A 20,551-nucleotide genomic window follows, 5' to 3' on the forward strand; every position below is an offset into this window, starting at 1 on the left:
ATAATGTGTATTTTCACAAAAATAAGAGTATGAATAAAGAAAGACCACACTGGTGGAAGCTTACTTTCCTACCTGAGGGTCCTGGGTTGTCCTAGATCTGTGTGTAAGAAGCAGTAGGTAGGAGCAATTGCACCACACTGGCTCACCTTCACACTATCCTGTACCTTCCCATGATGCCCCTTGTTCTTTAAAAGAGTAAAACATTAGAAAGCAGAGCTCTCTTCACGGATCCAAAGAAAGAGAGGATGGCTATGTGCTGCCTCATAAAGAGGAATCCTATCCGACATGATGGGGCCTACTGCAGAGAAAGTGTAGCTGAAGATTGGTGAATGAATGCAGAGAAGGAAACTGAGACATAAGCATACTCTACTAACTTATCTGAGGTCAAGCATAATTCATACTAGAGTGAGAACTACAACCCTGATTTTCTAGATGCCAGTTTAACAAATTTCCTACAAGACTAGGAAAATCATTATATCCTTGCTGTAAAAACCACATTATTGCAATGGACAATCTCTGTAACTGTGTTGTTGTTTTCATTGTATGTTGAGCACTCAGTACTCTAGTTAGGTAACAATCATATTGTGATAGAATCTTGAGATGATGATGCTGGTAAAAGGTCCAAGACTCCCAAGTAAAAGGGGCATAGTTTTAATACCAGAATTGAGTAGAAGAAGCTCACTCAAGTCTTTATGACATTACAACTTTTCAGAAATGGCATTTCAAAATGTACATGTTGAGTACATTTAAATAATTTTTCTTTGTTTGATTAGTCTTATCATTTATATTCTGGCTTTTCTTTCAAGGAATTGGCCCACAGCAATGTATGAATGTACAAAATTAGTTTTCTCATTTAGTGTTCTCATTATGGCTACATCTGTTATGGTTTCCAGGCTCTGTTTATTTGTCATTGGTAAAAATGCACATCTGTGCTTTTGTCCAATATCCATTATGATAGCAAGATACTTAACATGTCTCCAACTCAAGTAGTCACTTTCGGGTTCATTACTCCTATAAAATGTATATCTTTAGAAGTATTAATGCCCAGATGTCTGTAAACATCCACATCAAAAGGAAAAACTTGTCTTACCATCAACATATGTGGAAAGTTTATGTTGTTTTAATTAATTCACTATGACATATTAGTGAAATATAGAAGGGTAAAAAGTTAATTCAATCTAACAAACTATTAAAAGAAATATATGAGCTCTTCTGACTACAAGGCACTTCAATGGCTTTCTCTCTCTCTTCCTCAATCAATCTGTCCTGAAAAATGTATTTTTCTCAATATTAAGATTAATTATTATTCTTATGAGTAATAGATGCCATTTGTATAAAGTTTTAAATTTTAAAACAGGGTAAAGAAGAAAATTAAAATAACTTATAATCCTATCCAAAACCAATCAGAAGTAATCACTGTTTGCATTTGGGTCTTAATTGTTTCTGTTGAGAATTTTCTCTACATGTGCACATTATTATTAAGTTTTATGTTACCGATCTTCAGTTTAATGGATAATTTTTGATCATCAATTAATTTTTCACCACATGGATGCAAACATTTGCATAATCTATTGCCTTCACTATAATCGGTGCTCACCCAAGTTCTTTTCTTCATTCTGTGCATTCAATATTTTCATGATCCTCCTTTTGGTTAATATCTCAAATGCTATCTTTTGACATTCTTTTTAATGAACAATATGTCTACAGTATATTTTTGAGCCACTTTCGACGTGAGCATATCTGTGTGGCCTGTGTACTTTATGGGCAACATCTTCACTAGGTGCCGAATGTGAGGAGCATAACCTTTTCTTTCCATATTCCATAGGTGCTATTCTATTATTCTCTGCCTTTGAAGTTATGGTTAATATGCCAGAGACATTCCTCCCAGATGGAGCAGGCCCCGTTCTGCCAGGCCCTTGTTTTTACAACCAAAAACTGATGGACATAACAAACAGAAATAGAAAGATTCTGGGGTACAGATAAGATGGTGGTCCCCTGAGACTGCAAGACTTCAACAATAAATACCCTGGCTTCCTTATCACCTCACATATATCCTGAACAAGGCATTGCTAAAGCCTCCAAATTGAAACTCAACAAGTACAAATAAGAAAGGCTCCAAAAAATAAAAAACCAAAGGATCCAGAAAATAGTGGTCTAACAGAGGAACTCTTTAGCAATATCTGCCTTACTCGAAGCAAACACCACCAGCAAAACCGTCCCACTCTCTCAGCTTTCAGCAGGGCCCAACCATGCAGGCCAAAAGAAGGTAGCACATTTTTCAAGCGCTGAGCTTTTCTTTGTCAACCATGAATTCTATATTTAATGAAAATATCTTCAAGAATCAAGGTGAAATGAAGTTCGTATCAGTTACAAAAAAATAAGCAAATTTGTCATTAGCAAACCTACACTTAAAGAATAGCAAAAAGAAGTTACATAAACACAAAGGAAATCATAACAGGAAAAGACTTAGAACTTCCAAAAGGAAAGATGAACATCAATATATGTTAAAAAAAAAAAAAAGCAGTAAATATAATAGACCTATCATTCATCTCATATTTGATGACTTAAGTAAGAATTAGAACACTATCTGATGTGGTGCTCAATGAATAGGAACTACTTAAGACAGTAACATATTAAAGGTAAACAGGGTAAAAGGACCTAAGTCAAAGTAATCTTTCTACACTTTACCCAAAGTAGTAAATAACAGTATCAGTAGACTGTGATAAGTCATGCATATGTATTATAACACCTAGAGGAACTACTAAGATAACTTAATCAATGTGTATCTTAAAAATACTATAAATAAATCATAATGGGATCCTAAAAATAAAATGCTCAAGTAACTTATGAAAAGCAAGAAAAGACAAACAGAGGAAACATAAAACAAATGACAGTGAAAGACTTAAACCCAAATATATTGGTAATTACCTTAAATGTAAGTGGTTCCTAAACACCAATTAAAAGGCAGAGATACGCAGCACGGTTTAAAAAATATGACCCAACAATATTCACTCTACACAAAAGTCACTTTACACAATGAGATAGACTAGAAATAAAATAATGGAAAAGATATAGCATGTAAACATTAATCAAAAGAAACAGACAAAAAGTGACTATGTTAATATCAGATAAAACAAATCTCACAGCAACTACATTTACTAGTGACAAAGATGGACATTACATATATGTAAAGGATTAATCTACCACGTAAACATAATCACCCCAAATGATAAAAGGATCAATCCACCAGAAATATGTGACTATTCCAAATGTGTACAGACATTTGACAAGTATCTCAGAGCCTCAAAATACGTGAAACGAAAACTGATGGAACTAAAACAAGAAAGCCACAATTGGGAGACTTTACTACTTGCCTCTCAGCAAATGATATGTCAGTGATGAACTTCAGTGAAGATGCAGTGATCTTCAATGATCAGTGAAGATGTGGAAGAACAAAACCACACAATCAACCAACAGGGTCTAATTGACATATAAGGTACATTCCTACCAACAAGAGTAGAACACTTTTTTTAATCACCCATGGAAGCTTCAAGATAAACAATATCCTGACCATAAAATAAACATCAACCAATTTAAAATAATTTAAATAATGCAGAGTATGGTTACTGACCATGAGGAATCACACTGGAAATCGGTAACAGAAAGACCACAGGAAAATCTCAAAACTTAGAATTTAAACATTATTGTTTCCAAATAATCCCTGGATCAAAGATGAGGTCTCGAAGGAAACTATAAAAAATGTCAGAGGCCAGTCTTATTTGTATTCCTTAGAAACAAATGTGCTTTGACGTAGCTTTGTAAAAACTTTTTTTTAATACTTGAACTTTAGAAAAATCACCAAATTTGTGCATCAATCATTGATACTGCCACAATACCTAATTCATAAATTTTGGCAGAATCATGACAAACTCTTCCAATCCATTGGCACAGAGTTGTTTTGTTGTTTTGTTTTGTGTTTAATTTGTTTTCTTCTTACATCATTCCTTGTTACTTCATTATTCATCTGCTTTTGTTCTTTACCCGATTCCCCTAGCTCCTCCCCTAGGTCAGTTTTATTGTGCCACTTTTTCCCTGTGCTTTCTTAGAGAATGCTGTGTGTTTGCTCTTTAAGTCAATAATTCTGAGTGAAGGAGAGAGGTTTGTAATCAATCAATAATGTTATTCACTGCATCCAATGAAAATTCATACTTCCATCTTCATCTTAGCTAGCTCCTTTCTTGTCACACCCTGCAGCTCAGCCTGGCATTTTCTTCTTATCTTTTATCCTCTGTTTCATAGAGTTCACACATTTCCCTCTATTATGCAGATAGAAACACATCATGAGATGCTCCCCATGAAAACACCCTCTCAGTGTATTCAATGTTCTCCTCTCTGTGGTTACAGGGCAGGGGAGATCAGTCCTTGTTCCACACTGGGTTTGATAACTGGCTTTGCTGTTCTTTTGTTTCTTACTCCTTCTTGATTCCAGCAAGGGCAAGCTAGTACTGATGCTTTTCAGAATCCTCCCTTACCAGAGTGTCCCTTTATCTTCACTTGGGTACTGCCAGATTTTCTGTCTCAAATATCTCCAAAGTTCTCAAGAGCATGATAAAGTTTATACATGCCAGCCGATTATCAACAGTCAATGACTGTTTATTCAATAGCTCTATTACAGATCAGAGATTTTTCCCCTGTTCTCATGCTCATATTCTCTCATCATGATTTGGAGATTTCAGCAGGTTTCTCATTTCATCAAGAGCAAAGCAGGAAAAACTGCCATGCATGTCATCCATTGCTCCCAGGTTCGTTTCATCTCTGCCTCATCATCCTAGCAGACGACACGCACCACCCTTCTCCTTCCTCCCTGGGGTTTGCGGCATACTAATAAGTTGTGGCCCTCCAGAGGATTCCAAAAGACATATACAAATGGGAAGAAAAGAAAGACAAGAGCTCTTTCTTGTTCTAGATGCAGGACAGTCCTCCCCTGGTACCCAGTAGCCAGGCATCTATCAGGTCCCTTCCTAACAGTGAGAAGGTGAGTGTGGATATCTCTAAACTGACTCCTAACTTATGCTTCTGTCAGTTTTCCTGCTTCTGTGGTCAAAATATGAATCAGCTGGGAAGTTTTTCAGTTTAACACAGTGGTTCTCAAACTCGGTTACAATTAGAATCACCCGAAAACACAAAAAATGCCTGCTGTTCAAGACTTACTCCAAATCAACTAAATCAGAATCTTTTTGGGTTGGCAACAGAAATCAGCATTTTTTAAATGCTCAGGTGATTCCAATGTGCAGACAGTTTAATGATCATGGATCTAGCTTGTTCATGACATTGCTGAGGTTAATTCCTGTCACATGGTGGCATTTCATTACCAGCATTCCAAGGTTTGGATGAAATTTCAGTAAGTAGTTGAAGAAATTTACCTTTTACAACTGCTATCATCACCACCCACAATCACACCCAATAACACAAAATAAAATAAATACTTTATCCCGTTTTATTTTTACTCTATCAGAGGAAGATACCTTCTTATCTACTTAAGCACTATCTATTCAGTCTGTTTTCACTTATTCTGTTAGTCCTATTAAAACAAATTTCCACTTAGGTTCATTATTTTATATCTTTAATATTTTAATAAAATTATGCCAACTTAAAAGGTCATAATAATGAAAGTAGCAAGTATGTATTTTGCTGCATATTTATCCTTTAGAAAGTATCATAATGGAATGTACTACAGTGACCCTATAACAATAGTGCAAAAGCTGATTCACTTAAATGACATATTTATTGAATACCTATGAATAAAGATTTTAGAAAACACAAACATCAGTAGTATAAACACCTTCATGAAGTGTTTACATTCTTATTAAAAAGGAATGTAAACAAATAATGATAATGTAAAGTATCAACTACTCTAATGACTGTCTTAGTCTGTTTTCTGTTGCTATAATAGAATATCAGAGACTGGGTTATTTATTTATTTATTTTGAGACCGAGTCTCACTCTGTCACCCAGGCTGGAGTGCAGTGGCATGATCTCAGCTCACTGCAACCTCTGCCTCCCGGGTGCAAGCAATTATCTTGCCTCTGCCTCCCAAGTAACTGGGATCACAGGCACCCACCATCACTCTAGGTAATTTTTGTATTTTTAGTAGAGACAGGGTTTCACCATGTTGGCCAGGCTGGTCTCAAACTCCTGATGTCAGGTGATCCACCCGTCTCAGCCTCCCAAAGTGCTGGGATTACAGGCATAAGCCACCATGCCTGGCCATAAGACTGGGTAATTTATAAAGGAAAACAATTATTTCTCACAGTCTGGAGTCTGGGAAGTCCAAGGGCATGGCACCAGCAATAAGTAGCCCACTCCTGAGATACTGGCATTAATTCATTCATAAGAGTGGAGCCCCCATGACCCAAGCACCTCCCAAAGACCCTTCCTCCCAACACTGTTATACTGGGGACCAAGTTTCCAATACACAGACTTTAGGGGGACACATTTAAAGTACAGCAATGCCCTAACACAGTGTCTGGGAAATATCTGCCATTACATGAATGCTTGCTAAAAAAATATATATATATGGATGAATTTTATAAGCAAATAACTGTGGGAGAAGAAAGAGAAGACACTAACTCATCCTGCAAGGGTGGTGAGTATTTCAATAGAGGTGATGTCTGAGATGGGCTTTGAAAGTTGAGCAGAAATGCTTAAGGTGATGCAGAAGAAGACAGGTAGTCTCAGCAGAGCCAATGCAGTTACCAGGCTCACAGGGATGACAGGCCAGTGATGCAAAGGCCAGCTGCACTGAGGGGAAAGTGAGGGGCCATAAGGCTGAAATGGTAGGTCAGGAGCAGCACAAGTCTTCCTTTCCCATCATGATGCACAGACAAGTCAAGCTGGAATTTACCTGTTTAGTCTCAAGTTTTAAAAATAACCTCTCTCTGTTACACTCCTTCTACTTTAATTTTCCGTTTCTGAAACACCATTGAACTGGCCCTCTGGAGGTCAGCAGCAAAACCTCTTCATTCTCCTTCTGCTGGATGACTCTGTAATAGTTCATTTTTCCAGCCCATCTGCTTGAAATTCTGCCCTCCCCTGCCTCCATGCTAAGATCTTCCTACCTTGAAGGCTGCAGAATATTTGTCCTCTTCCCTCTGTTCGACCCATAGGCCTCTTCTGTTCCGCGTCTGTGCCTGACCCATGCAGGATCTCACGTTACCAACACCTTTATCTAACATCTGTTATTAAGGTTAGAACTTAGGTTGCCTATGACTACTCTACTGAACTTTTCTCTCCAGTTTTCTGAATTCTACTGAACATTTTCATCTATATATGTGAACCAAACTAGCATCTCTGATCCTGCACAAATCACCTTGCCCCCTCCTTGAAAACATCTCTTCTCCCTGACATTTCTCATAATATCATCAGTATTGAACATTTGCTCTAAAATGCTCATATTTATATTTTAGTTTCTTAATATCTTTTTTATTCCCATCCCTAGTACCTCAATCTTTTCTCCCATCTGTCTGAAATTTATCATTTTTTTTCCCCTCAGGATTCATCCTGGCCTTGATCTCAAAATCGTGAGCAGTATCCTTCCAATAGGTCACTGAATTACAACCAGTCCTCTCCTTTTAATCAATGGCTTCCAGATCATTCTTCCTAACATATTACATAGATTATGTCATTCTTATTCTCACATATTGGTAAAACCTGTCTATCGCTTACTAAAGTCCATACTCTTCATCATATCAGTCAAAGCCAAGCAGCATTTAATCTTAAACAATCATTCTGAAGAGATTAACAATTATCCCTCTATGTTCAGCTTTATCACGAGGTCAAACCGGACTCTTCCATATAACCTGAACATAGCCTATGATTGTTACTGCATTACTAAGACCCAGAATGGCTTTCCAACCTCAGTTAAACTTCTGCTCATTGTTCAAGTTCCATCGTTAATAACTTCCCCTCTATGAACCATGCTGTATTCACGCCCGCTAGAATGACATCTCAGTTTGATGCAGTAGAAAAGCAAAAGTTTGTTATCAGCTAGACCTAGAATCCAATCATGGCCCCATTATTACCTTGCTCAAAGCCATAGCTGATAGGTGATGTTTTCTGAAAAGCAGTTTTCCAATCAATAAAGTAGGCAAATATTGTCCATCTTACAAAATTGACATAAAAAGTAGATAAGACCATGGATGTTAAATATCTAATGAAGTTCTTGATATATTTCAGACATTTGATATATGTTATTCTGTCCCTACTCTGTACGACTATTGTACTATTTTTGTACTTCTCTTAGTTATGTACATTTTTAATTTTTTATATTGCATATCATCATTTCAAAATAATTACATTGCCACAAAATAATTACATTTACTTTGTTCAAAACCTGGTGTAGAAGGAAAAACAAATACGGTATGATTGAAATAAAATGACAGCACATTAGAAAAATTGTGTAGTGTTGATTTGTATGTTAATACAGTTGAGAGTAAGTTGTGGTGGACATAACCTGTTGTTGCTTATACTTCTTGTTTCTTTCCTCCCTTTAAAAAAGAAACTGAATTAAATTAACAAATTATAATTTATCTCACCCAAGTGAAATTAATATTCACTTAAACCAATAAGTTAACTCTGGATAGCAGAAATGGACCTGTGCCATTTACCAAAATAAGAGAGCAGAGATAATGAATCAGTGATCAATATAAATAATTGTTGAATTGAGGGTTCAGCATAAATCAAAATGTGATGTTCATCTTCCCGATGATAAGGCAGAGGGACAGTCTGCATTTTCTATAACAGTATTGTATAATATTGTCTTTAAAAAGTAAAATTTTTCTTGCTTCTGTAAGACATTCAGTCACAGAATAAAATAACTTTAGGGGCAAACTCTCAAGTCACATTTTGTTCCCCTCATCCCACAGATGAGGTCACAGGTTCAAGAAGGTAAAGACATTTAATGACACGCAAATAAAGGCAAAGAAAGTCTATGACTTTGTATTGTGTTTAGACATGGATTGGCTGCCAAGTTGAAACCTTCTCATTGCTCCTCACATTTCTACTCAGAACCTTTTCTACTTCCTTCACTTTTAAAACATGTCTTTTGAAAGTAGTGAATTATAATGCATGAAAAATAACATTACCGTATTGTCTCCAGTCCAGAGTGGGGGATAGGTGCTGCCACAAAATAAGGTTGTTTAGATGATTTAAGTAGGAAGGAAGGGAATGAAAACCCTTCTGATTATACCACACCTAAAAAAAGAAAAATAAATTAATGGCTCTCATTAAATTAGTTCTTAAGTCTGTTTGTTAGCTATTCTGGGTTATAAGGAACATATGTGTCAATTAACTTCCAAGGCACCTGAGTGCAGGATTCAAAGTAATGTTCCTGCATGGCTGACAGTGAGCAGTCAATTCCAGTCTGCTAATTTTATATTTATCTCAAGCATATAATTTACAGCTAAAAATAGATTAATTTTCCCCAGAACAAATGTGGATGTTGCTCTATAATTATATTTTTACAAGAAAAAAGGAACCAAACCCTATCATTTTTTTCTTTCTCAGTTAGTAAGCTAATGAAATTTGACCTGCAAATTAAAAGTGTGGAAGATGATCAGAAAAAAATGATTACTTTCAAATTAATAACTGAACAATGAACATTGTTTCTCAAAATAAACTGAGCATTTGCTGAGCATGGAGAATAAAGTAGCAAGCCTGAGAGGAGAAAGGTGAAAGTAAGAGAAAGACAATGTTATTAAATCTGGAATAAGAAGTATCATAAAAAAACACTAATAAAACCATCAGTATCTATATTTTGAAGTATCAATATTTTAATAAAAATGAAAAATATATTCTCAATTTGAAAAGCAAGTGTCTTCAAGAAGTATGATGAACCCAACTGATGCATTTTGGTATTAATTCAATTGACTGAACAGCTCATTTCTCTAGACAAGGCTGCCTTTTGTGACAGACAATCCACCTGATAGAATTAGAGCTCCCCCACAGAGAGTTAATGCTTGGAGAAACCTATTCAAGTTCTCATAGTTTTTGCAAACTTTGGACCAGATCTCAAATCCCTTCCAACTTGAGGGCTTCCAATCAATTTTCTTTCCACCCCTTCATGCTATAACTAATTATTTTTTAACTAGAGTCTTGTGTGGCAGCTATCATGTTCATGGAAACAGTTAAATAATAAAATATCGATTATATAGCTAAAAAACCAAAAACAGAAAAAATAAAAACAAAACCCCGTTACACAAGACAATGTTCCCCAATTCTTTCTCAAACAGTCTGCTTCTTCAGGCAATTCAGAAAGCAGACCCCATCTTTCATATCATACATTTTAAAATATTTTCTTAAATTCACAGAGAAATCCTTGCCAATCATTATTTTAAACCTTAGGGGGAAGAAGTGCAGCTTGAGACCTACTAACTACAGAACTGAGTGTTCAAAGCTGTGCCTAAACAGTGGGATTTTGTGACCAAAAAAAAAAAAAAAAAAAATAAAGCAACATAGACACACAATTCTCCCGTAGGGTAAATTCCAAGTTCCCTTGATGGAAAGGTCAATAGTGAACTGAAGGAGCTAATGTCATATAACAGAGATGTGTCCATGTCTTCCACCCATACAATTCTGTACTGTCACCCTCTGGGATCTCACCCATGCCACCCCGCCCCCTCACAAATACATGCACAGGCACTAGCCACATTTCTGGAAATGATAGAAACTTAGGATTCTGGTGAAGGCAAGGGACAGGCTAATGTAGTAGACAAGCCCACTGCCTGTGGAAGGTTTAAACCCCCGCTAGCCCTGTCTGTGACCTTCTTCTCCCCCAAGTCTTGATTCCCTTAACTGTTCAAATGAAGGAAAAAAATAAGAGAGACAATTCTTTGCCCTGAATTAAGGTTTTTCTAATTTTATTTTATTGTTTGTTTTAATTTTTTTTTAAGTAGAGTGATTTAAAAAAAAAAAATAACACCACATTATAGTACAGAAACAAAAGCAGAGCTTCTTTGGCAGAATGGAGCTGGAAAGACAGGAGGCTGCCTGCTCAAGCCTCCCTCACCTCACCCCTTGTAGACTCTGAGACTTCTGGTTTGGTTTTGTTTTTTGGGTTTTTTTTTTTTTTTTTTTTTGAGACAGAGTTTCACTCTTATCACCCAGGCTGGAGTGCAAATGTGTGATCTCGGCTCACCACAACCTCCACCTCCCAGGGTGCAGCGATTCTCCTGCCTCAGCCTCCCGAGTAGCTGGGATTGCAGGCATGAGCCACCAGCTAATTATGTATTTTTAGTACAGACAGGGTTTCTCCATGTTGGTCAGGCTGGTCTTGAACTCTGGACCTCAGGTTACTCGCCCACCTTGGCCTCCCAAAGTGCTGGGATTACTCATCCCAAAGTGGCGTGAGCCACTGCACCGGCCGAGACTTCTGTTCTTGATTGCATTAAGGGCCCTAGTTTTTCACCATCCCTGTGTGCACATGCTTTGCTATATGACTTTCCCACCTTCCCATTCTGATGCTGTGCTTGACCATGTGACTTGCTATGGCCAATAGAATGCGGCATAAGCAGAGGTTTGAGAGGCACATGTATGTACTTGAAGTCTCCCATATGCCTCTGCTATCACCATGGGAGCATGGCCAGGCTAACCTGTGGGAGAATCAGATGCAACAGTGGAGCTGAGACCTCCACAGTAATCCTAGTTGAAGCCACTGGCCAGCCAACCACATACATGATCGTTCCTGGCAAAGATCAGCCCAGCCCAGCCTGTATTAGCAAAACTTCACAGACCTGTGAGCTAAACAAATGTCATTGTAGAGGCCACTGAGCTTTGAAATTGTTGTTATAGAGCATTAGTGCAGCAATAGAATACCAATACAGTAATTTACACTGGAATGGGGTATTACCGTACCAAAAACTGAAAACAGGTGGCATTGCTTTTGAGACCAGCAAGTCAGGGGACAAAGAGACAATTATAGAAGCCTGGAAATACATGACAAAATATCTAGGAATACTGGAAAAAAATAATAAAAAATAAACTGCTAAAGATAACTGAAAAAATCGTGATGCATATTACAATGTGAAAATAATGGGTAATATTGCCACCTATACTAACTTCAAAGATGGAAATGCTGCCCAATAAACATCTTGACCTTGATATGGAGATCTCTAGAGAGAATGTTGAAAGACATGGCCTCAGAAGAAAGGTCATGTCAAGGGTGCAATTATAAGAACTTTCTTGAGCTCTTCAAAGAACAATGCTGCTAAGGGACCCTCTCAGGGGGACACAGGGCTTTTAGGAACCTAAAGGGTGTTGTCCTCTAGTACTCTGCCCATCCCCAAATGCCACTAATTAATTTTAGAGAGAGCAGCATATCTCAACAAGATCATGAGAGTGGCTTGTGGACCTCAGAGAACTAGAAAGCCTAGAGTGCTTTACAGGGAGCTGTATCAAGAAGGTACCCCAGGCTGAACTACATCTAAAATGTAAATAGCTCTGAGAGCCCAGCTGTCCACAGGCAGGAAGCAGGCGGAGAGCTGCTCAAAAGGCATATTTTCAAGTATCTTCACACACAGCCATGGAGGGCGATGGAAGGGGAAGCACCTGGTAGAGTAAAGGGTCACTGCAGATGATGAGCTGGGGAACATTCCCAGGACGCAAAACCCGAGCCTGGCTAAGGAGCATCCCAAATTCCCCACAGCTAGCAGAGCCTGGCACCATCTGTTATGCACAGCCCACAGCAGCACCATCCCACAGACCCACGAGCTAAATGCATGTTTATTCTCAATGCTACTAACGGTTTGCAGTTGTTTGCTATATAGCCTCATTTTGGCAATAAATGATTGATTTGCAGATTCCAAGGAACAGATTTTAAAATGTTCTTGAACTCCTGATTGGTTCCTTTATAAATTGACCTCTACTTGGGAAAGGTTTTATAAATTCTTTAAGTAATTAATGCATGCTTTATGATGATCTTAAAGTTAGCATTCAGGACTTAGCAGAGTTCAAAGGAAAAGCTTTTCTTTCTTTTTCTTTTTCTCCCAAGAATAGTTTTCTAAAACTGGACTGTGTTCTGGAAATAAGCTGTGGGATTTCCTTCCCTACCTAGAGTCATAAGTCAAGAAGTGATAAAGTCCAATAAATGAAATAGGTAGTTAATCTTCTTTTAGGAACATATTTTCACACCGAAAAACAATCCTTTCATCTCAGTAAAACAGCCCCTCAGAAAAGTAGGGAAGTAGCTGTTAAGAAGAAAAAAAAAACCCTCAGTGGATTATTCACATGTATAAAATTCCATGGGAGAACAGAATGTATGCAAAAAAACAAAAGGGACTTTTGTTTTGGCTTCTTTAACTGAAGTGTATAAATTCTAAAGAGTGTTTTGATTAAACAAGCTAAACAATCAAGAAGTGAATGATAGAACTCATAAAGGTCACATAAAAGACATTCTACAAGATAATGAACCATACATTAAGCCTATTCATATGCAAATTTTTCATTTTTCCTTCAAAGAGCCTATGAAAATCATATCATCTATGTCAATGAATGTAGCCTAAAGGCTGAAAGAAAAAGCTGGTCATTAATTTCAAAAAGATACATGCAATCCTTTGATGCAATATCAGCTGCCAGCTGACGGGGATTTCAAATAATAGATTGCCCTTTATGCCCCACAGCAATGTTGGATTCCACGGCTTGCTGGAAAGCAAGGAGCTCAATCCCCAGGAGGTCAGTTATAATTCACCTGCATGCTTCTGCCTATCACAAGACATGTAAATAACATTGAAAACTTCAGCAATCACCACTCAAAAATGTCAGTACAGAAGACTCATCTAACTAAACAAAGACAAAAAGTGAGAGATGTGAGGGGAACACACAAATCCCCAGCCACTCATCAACTAAGCAAGACATCCGTGCCTTGAGCACTTCAAAGCAAAGACACAGCTGTCTTGTACGAATACATAAGAAGGGTTTAGATTGGGATAGACTAAAAAGTTCACCTTTCCTCTACAAAAAGAAATATTCATAGAGGAAATGAACAGATTCTTTCTACTAACTAGGTATAATTTTATAATGGCGACATAATGTGTTCCATATATGTCAGCAAATATATTTTATTTTTCTATCAAGTTATAAATAATGATATTCCCATATTGAGCTTTAAATCTTCATGTGTGTTGCCTTTAGAAGGAAGAGTGATTTGAACAAATCTCAGCTGTTGGAGAAATTTCTGAATCGTTCACACTATGACTGAAAATTTTTCTCAGGGATTACATTGTAATGTATAACTTAAAATTCTGTTTAAGTATGACTGTCTCATCAGGGATGACACTGTGAAGTGCCTGTAGGAATTTTATTTCACTGAGTAAACCTCCAACATGTGCATGTCTTTATCCCAATAAGCTTCTTCAGGCTCACATGAACCATGAAAGTCCCCACTGCAGAAGAGAGAGAATATCTTCCTGGAGATTGTTCTTGTCCCCACAGTTCCACAATGGGCTAATGAGTAGGCACAACACCCACACCCTACAGCTTGAAATGTCTATACTGATGTCCCAACAAGAACTCGCACTCACTCTCCCGCAGTGGACTTAACTTCCTCCCATAATCTACTCTTTTCCAGTTTCTCTCTCAATCAAACACAATACTATTTCTCCAGTCATGGAGAATGAATGCCTTGAATCTTTCCACTCTTCCCATTTTAGGGTAGTGTTGGCTATTTTCCTTAAACAACACAACCTGTTGGGTTCACCATTTCTGTATTCCCACTGATGGATCAAGGCATTTTTCCTCTGTTCCAGTCCTCATTCCCTCACTGAATAACCCCTCAACCTTGTCTCTCTAATTCCAACGGGACCATTCCTAATTCATAGGAATAATTCTGGCAGGGATTGAAAATTCAAAACCCCTAAGAGTAGCTCTGTGTAACTGCTGCTTTCTTTGTGTCATCTCCAGGCCTATGTATCCAGCCTTCTGGAAGATGAGGTGTTTACGTTCATGCATGGAAGAACTCATTGGCCAGCAAAGAAACTAGTGATATTTCCAACTATCACAACTATGGATATCTTTAAAAATAGAGTTTTCCTCCACTTTATATCTAGGAGGTGAAGTCCTGTCTTAACAAAAATCAGAAACCTATTTGCTTTATTTCTAAAGAAAAACAAGTCATTTTCTTTTCAAGACAATGTTTACATATAATTTTTCTTAATGCTTAGTATCAAATGCTGGTATTTAATCTGGTCCTTCCCAACCTTGTGCTCAAAAATATATTTGAACGTTGAGTTTTCCTAATTACTTTCTAAAACAGAAAAAATAAAAAATAAAAAGAATATGATTACCTTTGCCAGAGTTTGGGGTTTTGATATGTTTGTATATGCACCTCCAGCTTCACTGGGGATTCGTACTCCAAAAGACCAACCTCCAAGCCTGTTAACAATGAACATTGTGTTAGTGCTTCAACCACAGAGCACCAGGACTTCTAACCAGATGGTGTTCATTACTAACCCCAGCAGGTACAGCAGTCTTAGGACAGTAGCTAGCTGAGCATCTGTGGTCTGTGACATGAACACACAGGCAGAGGTGTCCTGCTGATGGAAGTTGCCTAACTCCCAAGCCAAGTAAAATGGAAGCCACTGATAATTGAGAGGGTGTGGATAAGGCTGGCCACATTAGAAAGTGTACTTGTCACACCTTACTGTCTTGTTAGGAAATATATGCTGTGTAACAGAGAGGGCTTGACCATCGGCACTGTAATTATTTTAATAATTAATAGTCATTTCCTCTACAAATCCACTATTCAGAATTTCTTAGACTAGGCATGGTGGCTCATGCCTGTAATCCCAGCACTTTGAGATGCCAAGGCAGATGCATCACCTGAGGTCAGGAGTCCGAGACCAGCCTGGCCAACATGGAGAAAACCTGTCATTTTTTAGTATTTTGTGAAAATACAGAAAAAGAAAATTAGCTGGGCATGGTGGCAGGCACCTGTAATCCCAGCTACTCAGGAGGTTGAGGCAAGAGAATTGCTTGAACCTGGGAGGCAGAGGTTACAGTGGACATCATGCCTTTGCACTCCAGCCTGGGCAAGAGAGCAAGACTCTATCTCAAAATAAATAAATGAATAAATAAATAAAGGTTTTCTTAATAGTGGACATAATCTTTTGAGCCACTCTGGTTTGTCTTCCCTACTCTATTTCTTCAATATTCTACTCAAATATTCCTGGTTCAGGAAGGCATTCCAGACAATTTCAGGTGGGGAAGATGTTCCTTGTCTTTTGAGTTCCCACAATATCCTGCATTTCCATCCATTGTTACCAATTACCACACTGGGTTTTTATTGTCTATTTGCTAGTTTATCTTTAAGCAGCTCTGTGAATTTTCCTGGGTGGAAATTAAATCTTTTATTTTTATATCTCCATGAGTTGCACAGTATCTTGTACCTATTAAACTTCAAAAAATATAGTTAACATTTAAAAAATATAATGTTGACTATTATATAAATAAATTTTATCTCCTACTCACTAGACAAAAGGAGACTGAAGAATAGTCTTCAATCACAGTGTTCTACTCTTAGCAAAAATTCAGGCAAAGAAATAAGTACACATTCCCAACTGGCTCAATTAAATACATTCATTCATTTATTCATTCAATAGATACTAATTGAACATCTTTGATGTGACAGATAATATTCTAAGTTCTGGGCACACAAGCTACCACCTTCAAAAAGCTAATCATCAGCTCACGCCTGTAATCCTGTTTGGGAGGCCAGAACAGGAAGATCACCTGACGTCAGGAGTTTGAGAGCAGCCTGACCAATATAGTGAAACCTGGTCTCTACTAAAAATACAAAAAAAAAAAAAATTAGTTGGGCATGGTGGCAGGCACCTGCAGACTCAGTTACTAGAGAGGCTGAGACATGAGAATCGCTTGAACCCGGGAGGCGGAGCTTTCAGTGAGCTGAGATTGTGCCACTGCACTGTAGCCTGGGCAACAAAGTGAGACTCTATCTCAAAAATAAATAAATAAATAAATAAAACTAACCATCAGAGTTAGAACAGAAAATTAGAAATTCTAGTATATGTTGAAAGGCATGAAGAGGTGGGACAGCATAACAGAGGAAGGCAAGCCCCAGTGGGGCAGGGATGGTGTCCCAGGCAATACGGACAGCCTGTGAAATGCCTTCATACATGAAGCAATATAATACATTTGGGGACATGGAAAAATTACAGTAGACAGATGTTATTAGTATTCAAAGCAATGAGAAGCACTCATTGCCCATCCTCCTCATCTGGATTCACCCTCTTAGGCTCAAGGAAATTCAACACAACACAAAAGGTTTCCCAAAAATTGCACAAGAGGAATTTCAAGATACTAGTTGTACTCAGGTTCCCATATTGAATGCTGCATAATAGAGGGAATTCTAAAAGAAGGCCTTTCTTTTATTATGCTATAAACTTATCTGCTCTTATTCCCTAAAGCAGTAAAACTGCTTCTGGCTCTCACACTTCTGCCACTGACAAATCTCAATTGATAGGATTTCCCCCAGCATGTAAAAGAGTGAAAGTCAGCAGTAAGGAATCGTATTAAGATCCATGGTATCTATTTGAAATTTTTATGAGCACCAAGGTCAATCTTAGATTTTTGAGTACTTAAGAACATTAGCATTAAAACAATGTTTTCAGTAGTAATCCAAGCACAACAGAAAAGACCCAGCAAGAGCATTGAACACACCTTGGTTTTTCAGATGGCACCAGCAAGTACTCCTCCACATTGAAGCCTGAGAGATTCAACAGTGTGTGGCCCAGGTGGTTTTTCAGGTAGGGAGCACTGGCACTTCTATTTGGACACTTCTGAAATTGTTTTCAAAAAGATAAAAACAAAAACTTTTTATTACTTACAAACTGGTTCACTTTTTCTCTAGCTTTCCATTTTTAATAAATTATCTGCTGCCTTTTATATGTTCTGATTTCTAAAATACCTTTCAGAGTCACCTACATTTGAGAATTATGCCAGAATACCACTGTGACTTTTGCAGTCAGTTATATCTCAGAACTTCAAACCCTTTTCTGTATGTAAGTTTGGGCAGGTTTATAAAAACCAAAAAGAAAAATAAATGTTTTCTCTGGGGTGATCTTGTATTTGATGAACCTGAAAGAGAGCCAGAGACAACTAGTGGGAGAAAGATAAGCAGGAGAATTCAAAGCCATGTGTCTCTTTCGTAAGTGTCTAAAGTAGAAATCAAACAGCTCTTCTCCAGCAACTCATTAGTGTGCCAGCACCCACTCTGAATCATGGAATACTCACCTAACAAGGTAGGAGGTGGTGGTCAACACAACAAAACACCCAGGCCACTGGAGGCTGTGCAGTGATGTGCCCTGTCCTGCCACACCAGCTTTAGAATTAATGTGCTTTGTTTCCATTTCTCAAACTCTTTCGGAAAAGATGATATATTAAATTAGGAAACGACTCTGTCTCTGAGTCTTTTGTTACAAAATGCCAGGGGTTTGGTCTTGCTGCACAGAAAGCCAGTCACTGAGACAATGAGTGTTGCCAGGGAGGAAGACTTTAACTGAGTTCTGGAGCTGAGGAGAATGGGAGAGAAAGTCTCAAATCCATCTCCTCCATCAACTAAAACTGGTGGGGCTATATAAAGGGAAAAGTGGGAAAGCAGGAATGAGGGAGGGGTAAGGAAGCAATCATGATGGATGAGGGGTCCAGAGTCTCATTTCTGAATGTAGGGATCTGACGTATTTCAGTCCCTTGCCTGAGGATCAGTTTCTTGAGAAAGAAACTTAGGTAAGACAAATGTAAGTTTCAAGTTTTAAGACCAGGGAGGGTCCATTTCTATGTTTATTCAAAAAACCATAAATATTACTTCTAAGAGACATTTAGGCCAGTTTCACATTCCTTTCGGCTTTGGGAACTTGTCTTCTGATTTGCAAAATGAAAATAAAAACAGGTTTACCTAAATGCATGGATTTGCACTTAGGTTCAGATACACATGAAAGAACTATGGCAAAGTAAGAAGGGAAATATACATTTAAGGTACTGCTTTCAGGGTCTTGATGGAAAGGCTTGAGGAATGATACTAAAAAGAATAATAATTGTGGTAAGCCATAATTCAAACTCTCACTTATATGTGGAATCTAACAAAGTCAAACTCATAGGAACAGAGTAAAATTGTGATTGCCAGAGAGGATGTTGGTCAATGGATACAAAATTTCAGTTAAAGAGGAGGCAAAAGTACAAGAGATCTACTATACAACATGGTGACTACAATTAGTAATAACATATTGTACGCTTGAAAATTGCTAAAAGAGCCAGGCTAGGTGGCTCATGCCTGTAATCTCAGCACTTTGGGAAGCCGAAGTGGGTAGATCCCTTGAGGTCAGGAGTTCAAGACTAGCCTGACCAACATGGCAAAAGCCCATGATGGGCAAAAGCCCATCTCTAATAAAAATACAATAATTATCAGGGTGTGGTAGCATGCTCCTGTGTTCCTACCTACTTGGGAGGCTGAGGCAGGAGAATCACTTGAACCTGGGAGATGGAAGTTGCAGTGAGACAAGATGGTGCCACTGTACTCCAGCCTGAGCCACAGAGCGAGACTTTGTCTCAAAAAAAAGAAAATTGCTAAAAGAGTAGACTTAAGCATCCTCAACACACATATACACAAGTAGTAATGCTGAGGCTCAGCAAATACCCCAAAATATGGTGCTTTCACATGCTGAGCTGAAGAAGCTTCAAAGTCTCTCTGACCTCCCTCCCACTCACTATCTCTCCCAAAGCACAGGATGAAGTTGAAATTCCTTTACCTACCTAACATCTAGACCCACCAAGGAGAATATTTGTTTTATTTCTTCTCTTCCCTGTAAGACCAAGGATAAAACCATACCTAAACAGATAATGTCTGTTCCCAGATCCATTTATTCTCCCTTGAAATCCTTTATTGCTCCAGTAAGACTTCCTCTTCTCCCCTCTCCATAACCTGATTTACCAGGATCCAAGGCCCTATTCTTTCCGTAAACTTGAGATGATATATAAACTTCTGAACTTCGTTGGGGGGTAGATAAGCACTCTGTGATTCTCCCGCTGTACATGTTAAAAGAATTCATATGCTGCTTCTCCAATTAATATGCCTTTTATGAGTTGATTTCTTAGTAAACCTATAGGGGATGAAGGGAAAGTTTTCCTGTGTCCCTACAATAAGTACATGAGGTAATTTATGTGTGTGTGTGTGTGTGTGTGTGTGTGTGTGTGTGTGTGTGTGTATGTATATGTATATATATATAATATCATGACATATGATATCATGCTGTAACCACAAATATATTTAATTTCTGCTTGTTAATTAAAATAAATAAATCAGCCAAACTTGATGAACATAACAACCTTTAAACTTTCCCTACCTTGAGATTTCCTCTCTCCAATTCACTTTACAATCCCCAGACCCATCAAGATATATCCTAGGTATTTTATTCTCTTTGTGGCTATTGTGAATGGAAGTTTGTTCTTGATTTGGCTCTTTTTAAGTTTGTTATTGGTGTATAGGAAT

At 37.9% G+C, this 20,551-nt stretch overlaps 1 protein-coding gene across 1 annotated transcript in view; it reads right to left on the bottom strand.

Annotated features, from left to right (window-relative positions):
* The window catches only part of ABCA13 (ATP binding cassette subfamily A member 13), a 424,215-nt gene that overhangs the window by 111,430 nt on the left and 292,234 nt on the right, over positions 1-20,551 (bottom strand). Inside the window, 3 exon segments of the mRNA XM_017500828.2 lie at positions 9,144-9,252; positions 15,336-15,423; positions 17,728-17,846. Of these exon segments, the coding sequence (XP_017356317.1) occupies positions 9,144-9,252; positions 15,336-15,423; positions 17,728-17,846 (316 nt within the window).

Source organism: Cebus imitator, unplaced genomic scaffold (assembly GCF_001604975.1).
Source record: "Cebus imitator isolate Cc_AM_T3 unplaced genomic scaffold, Cebus_imitator-1.0 Scaffold272, whole genome shotgun sequence".
In the NCBI taxonomy this organism is placed as follows: domain Eukaryota; kingdom Metazoa; phylum Chordata; class Mammalia; order Primates; family Cebidae; genus Cebus; species Cebus imitator.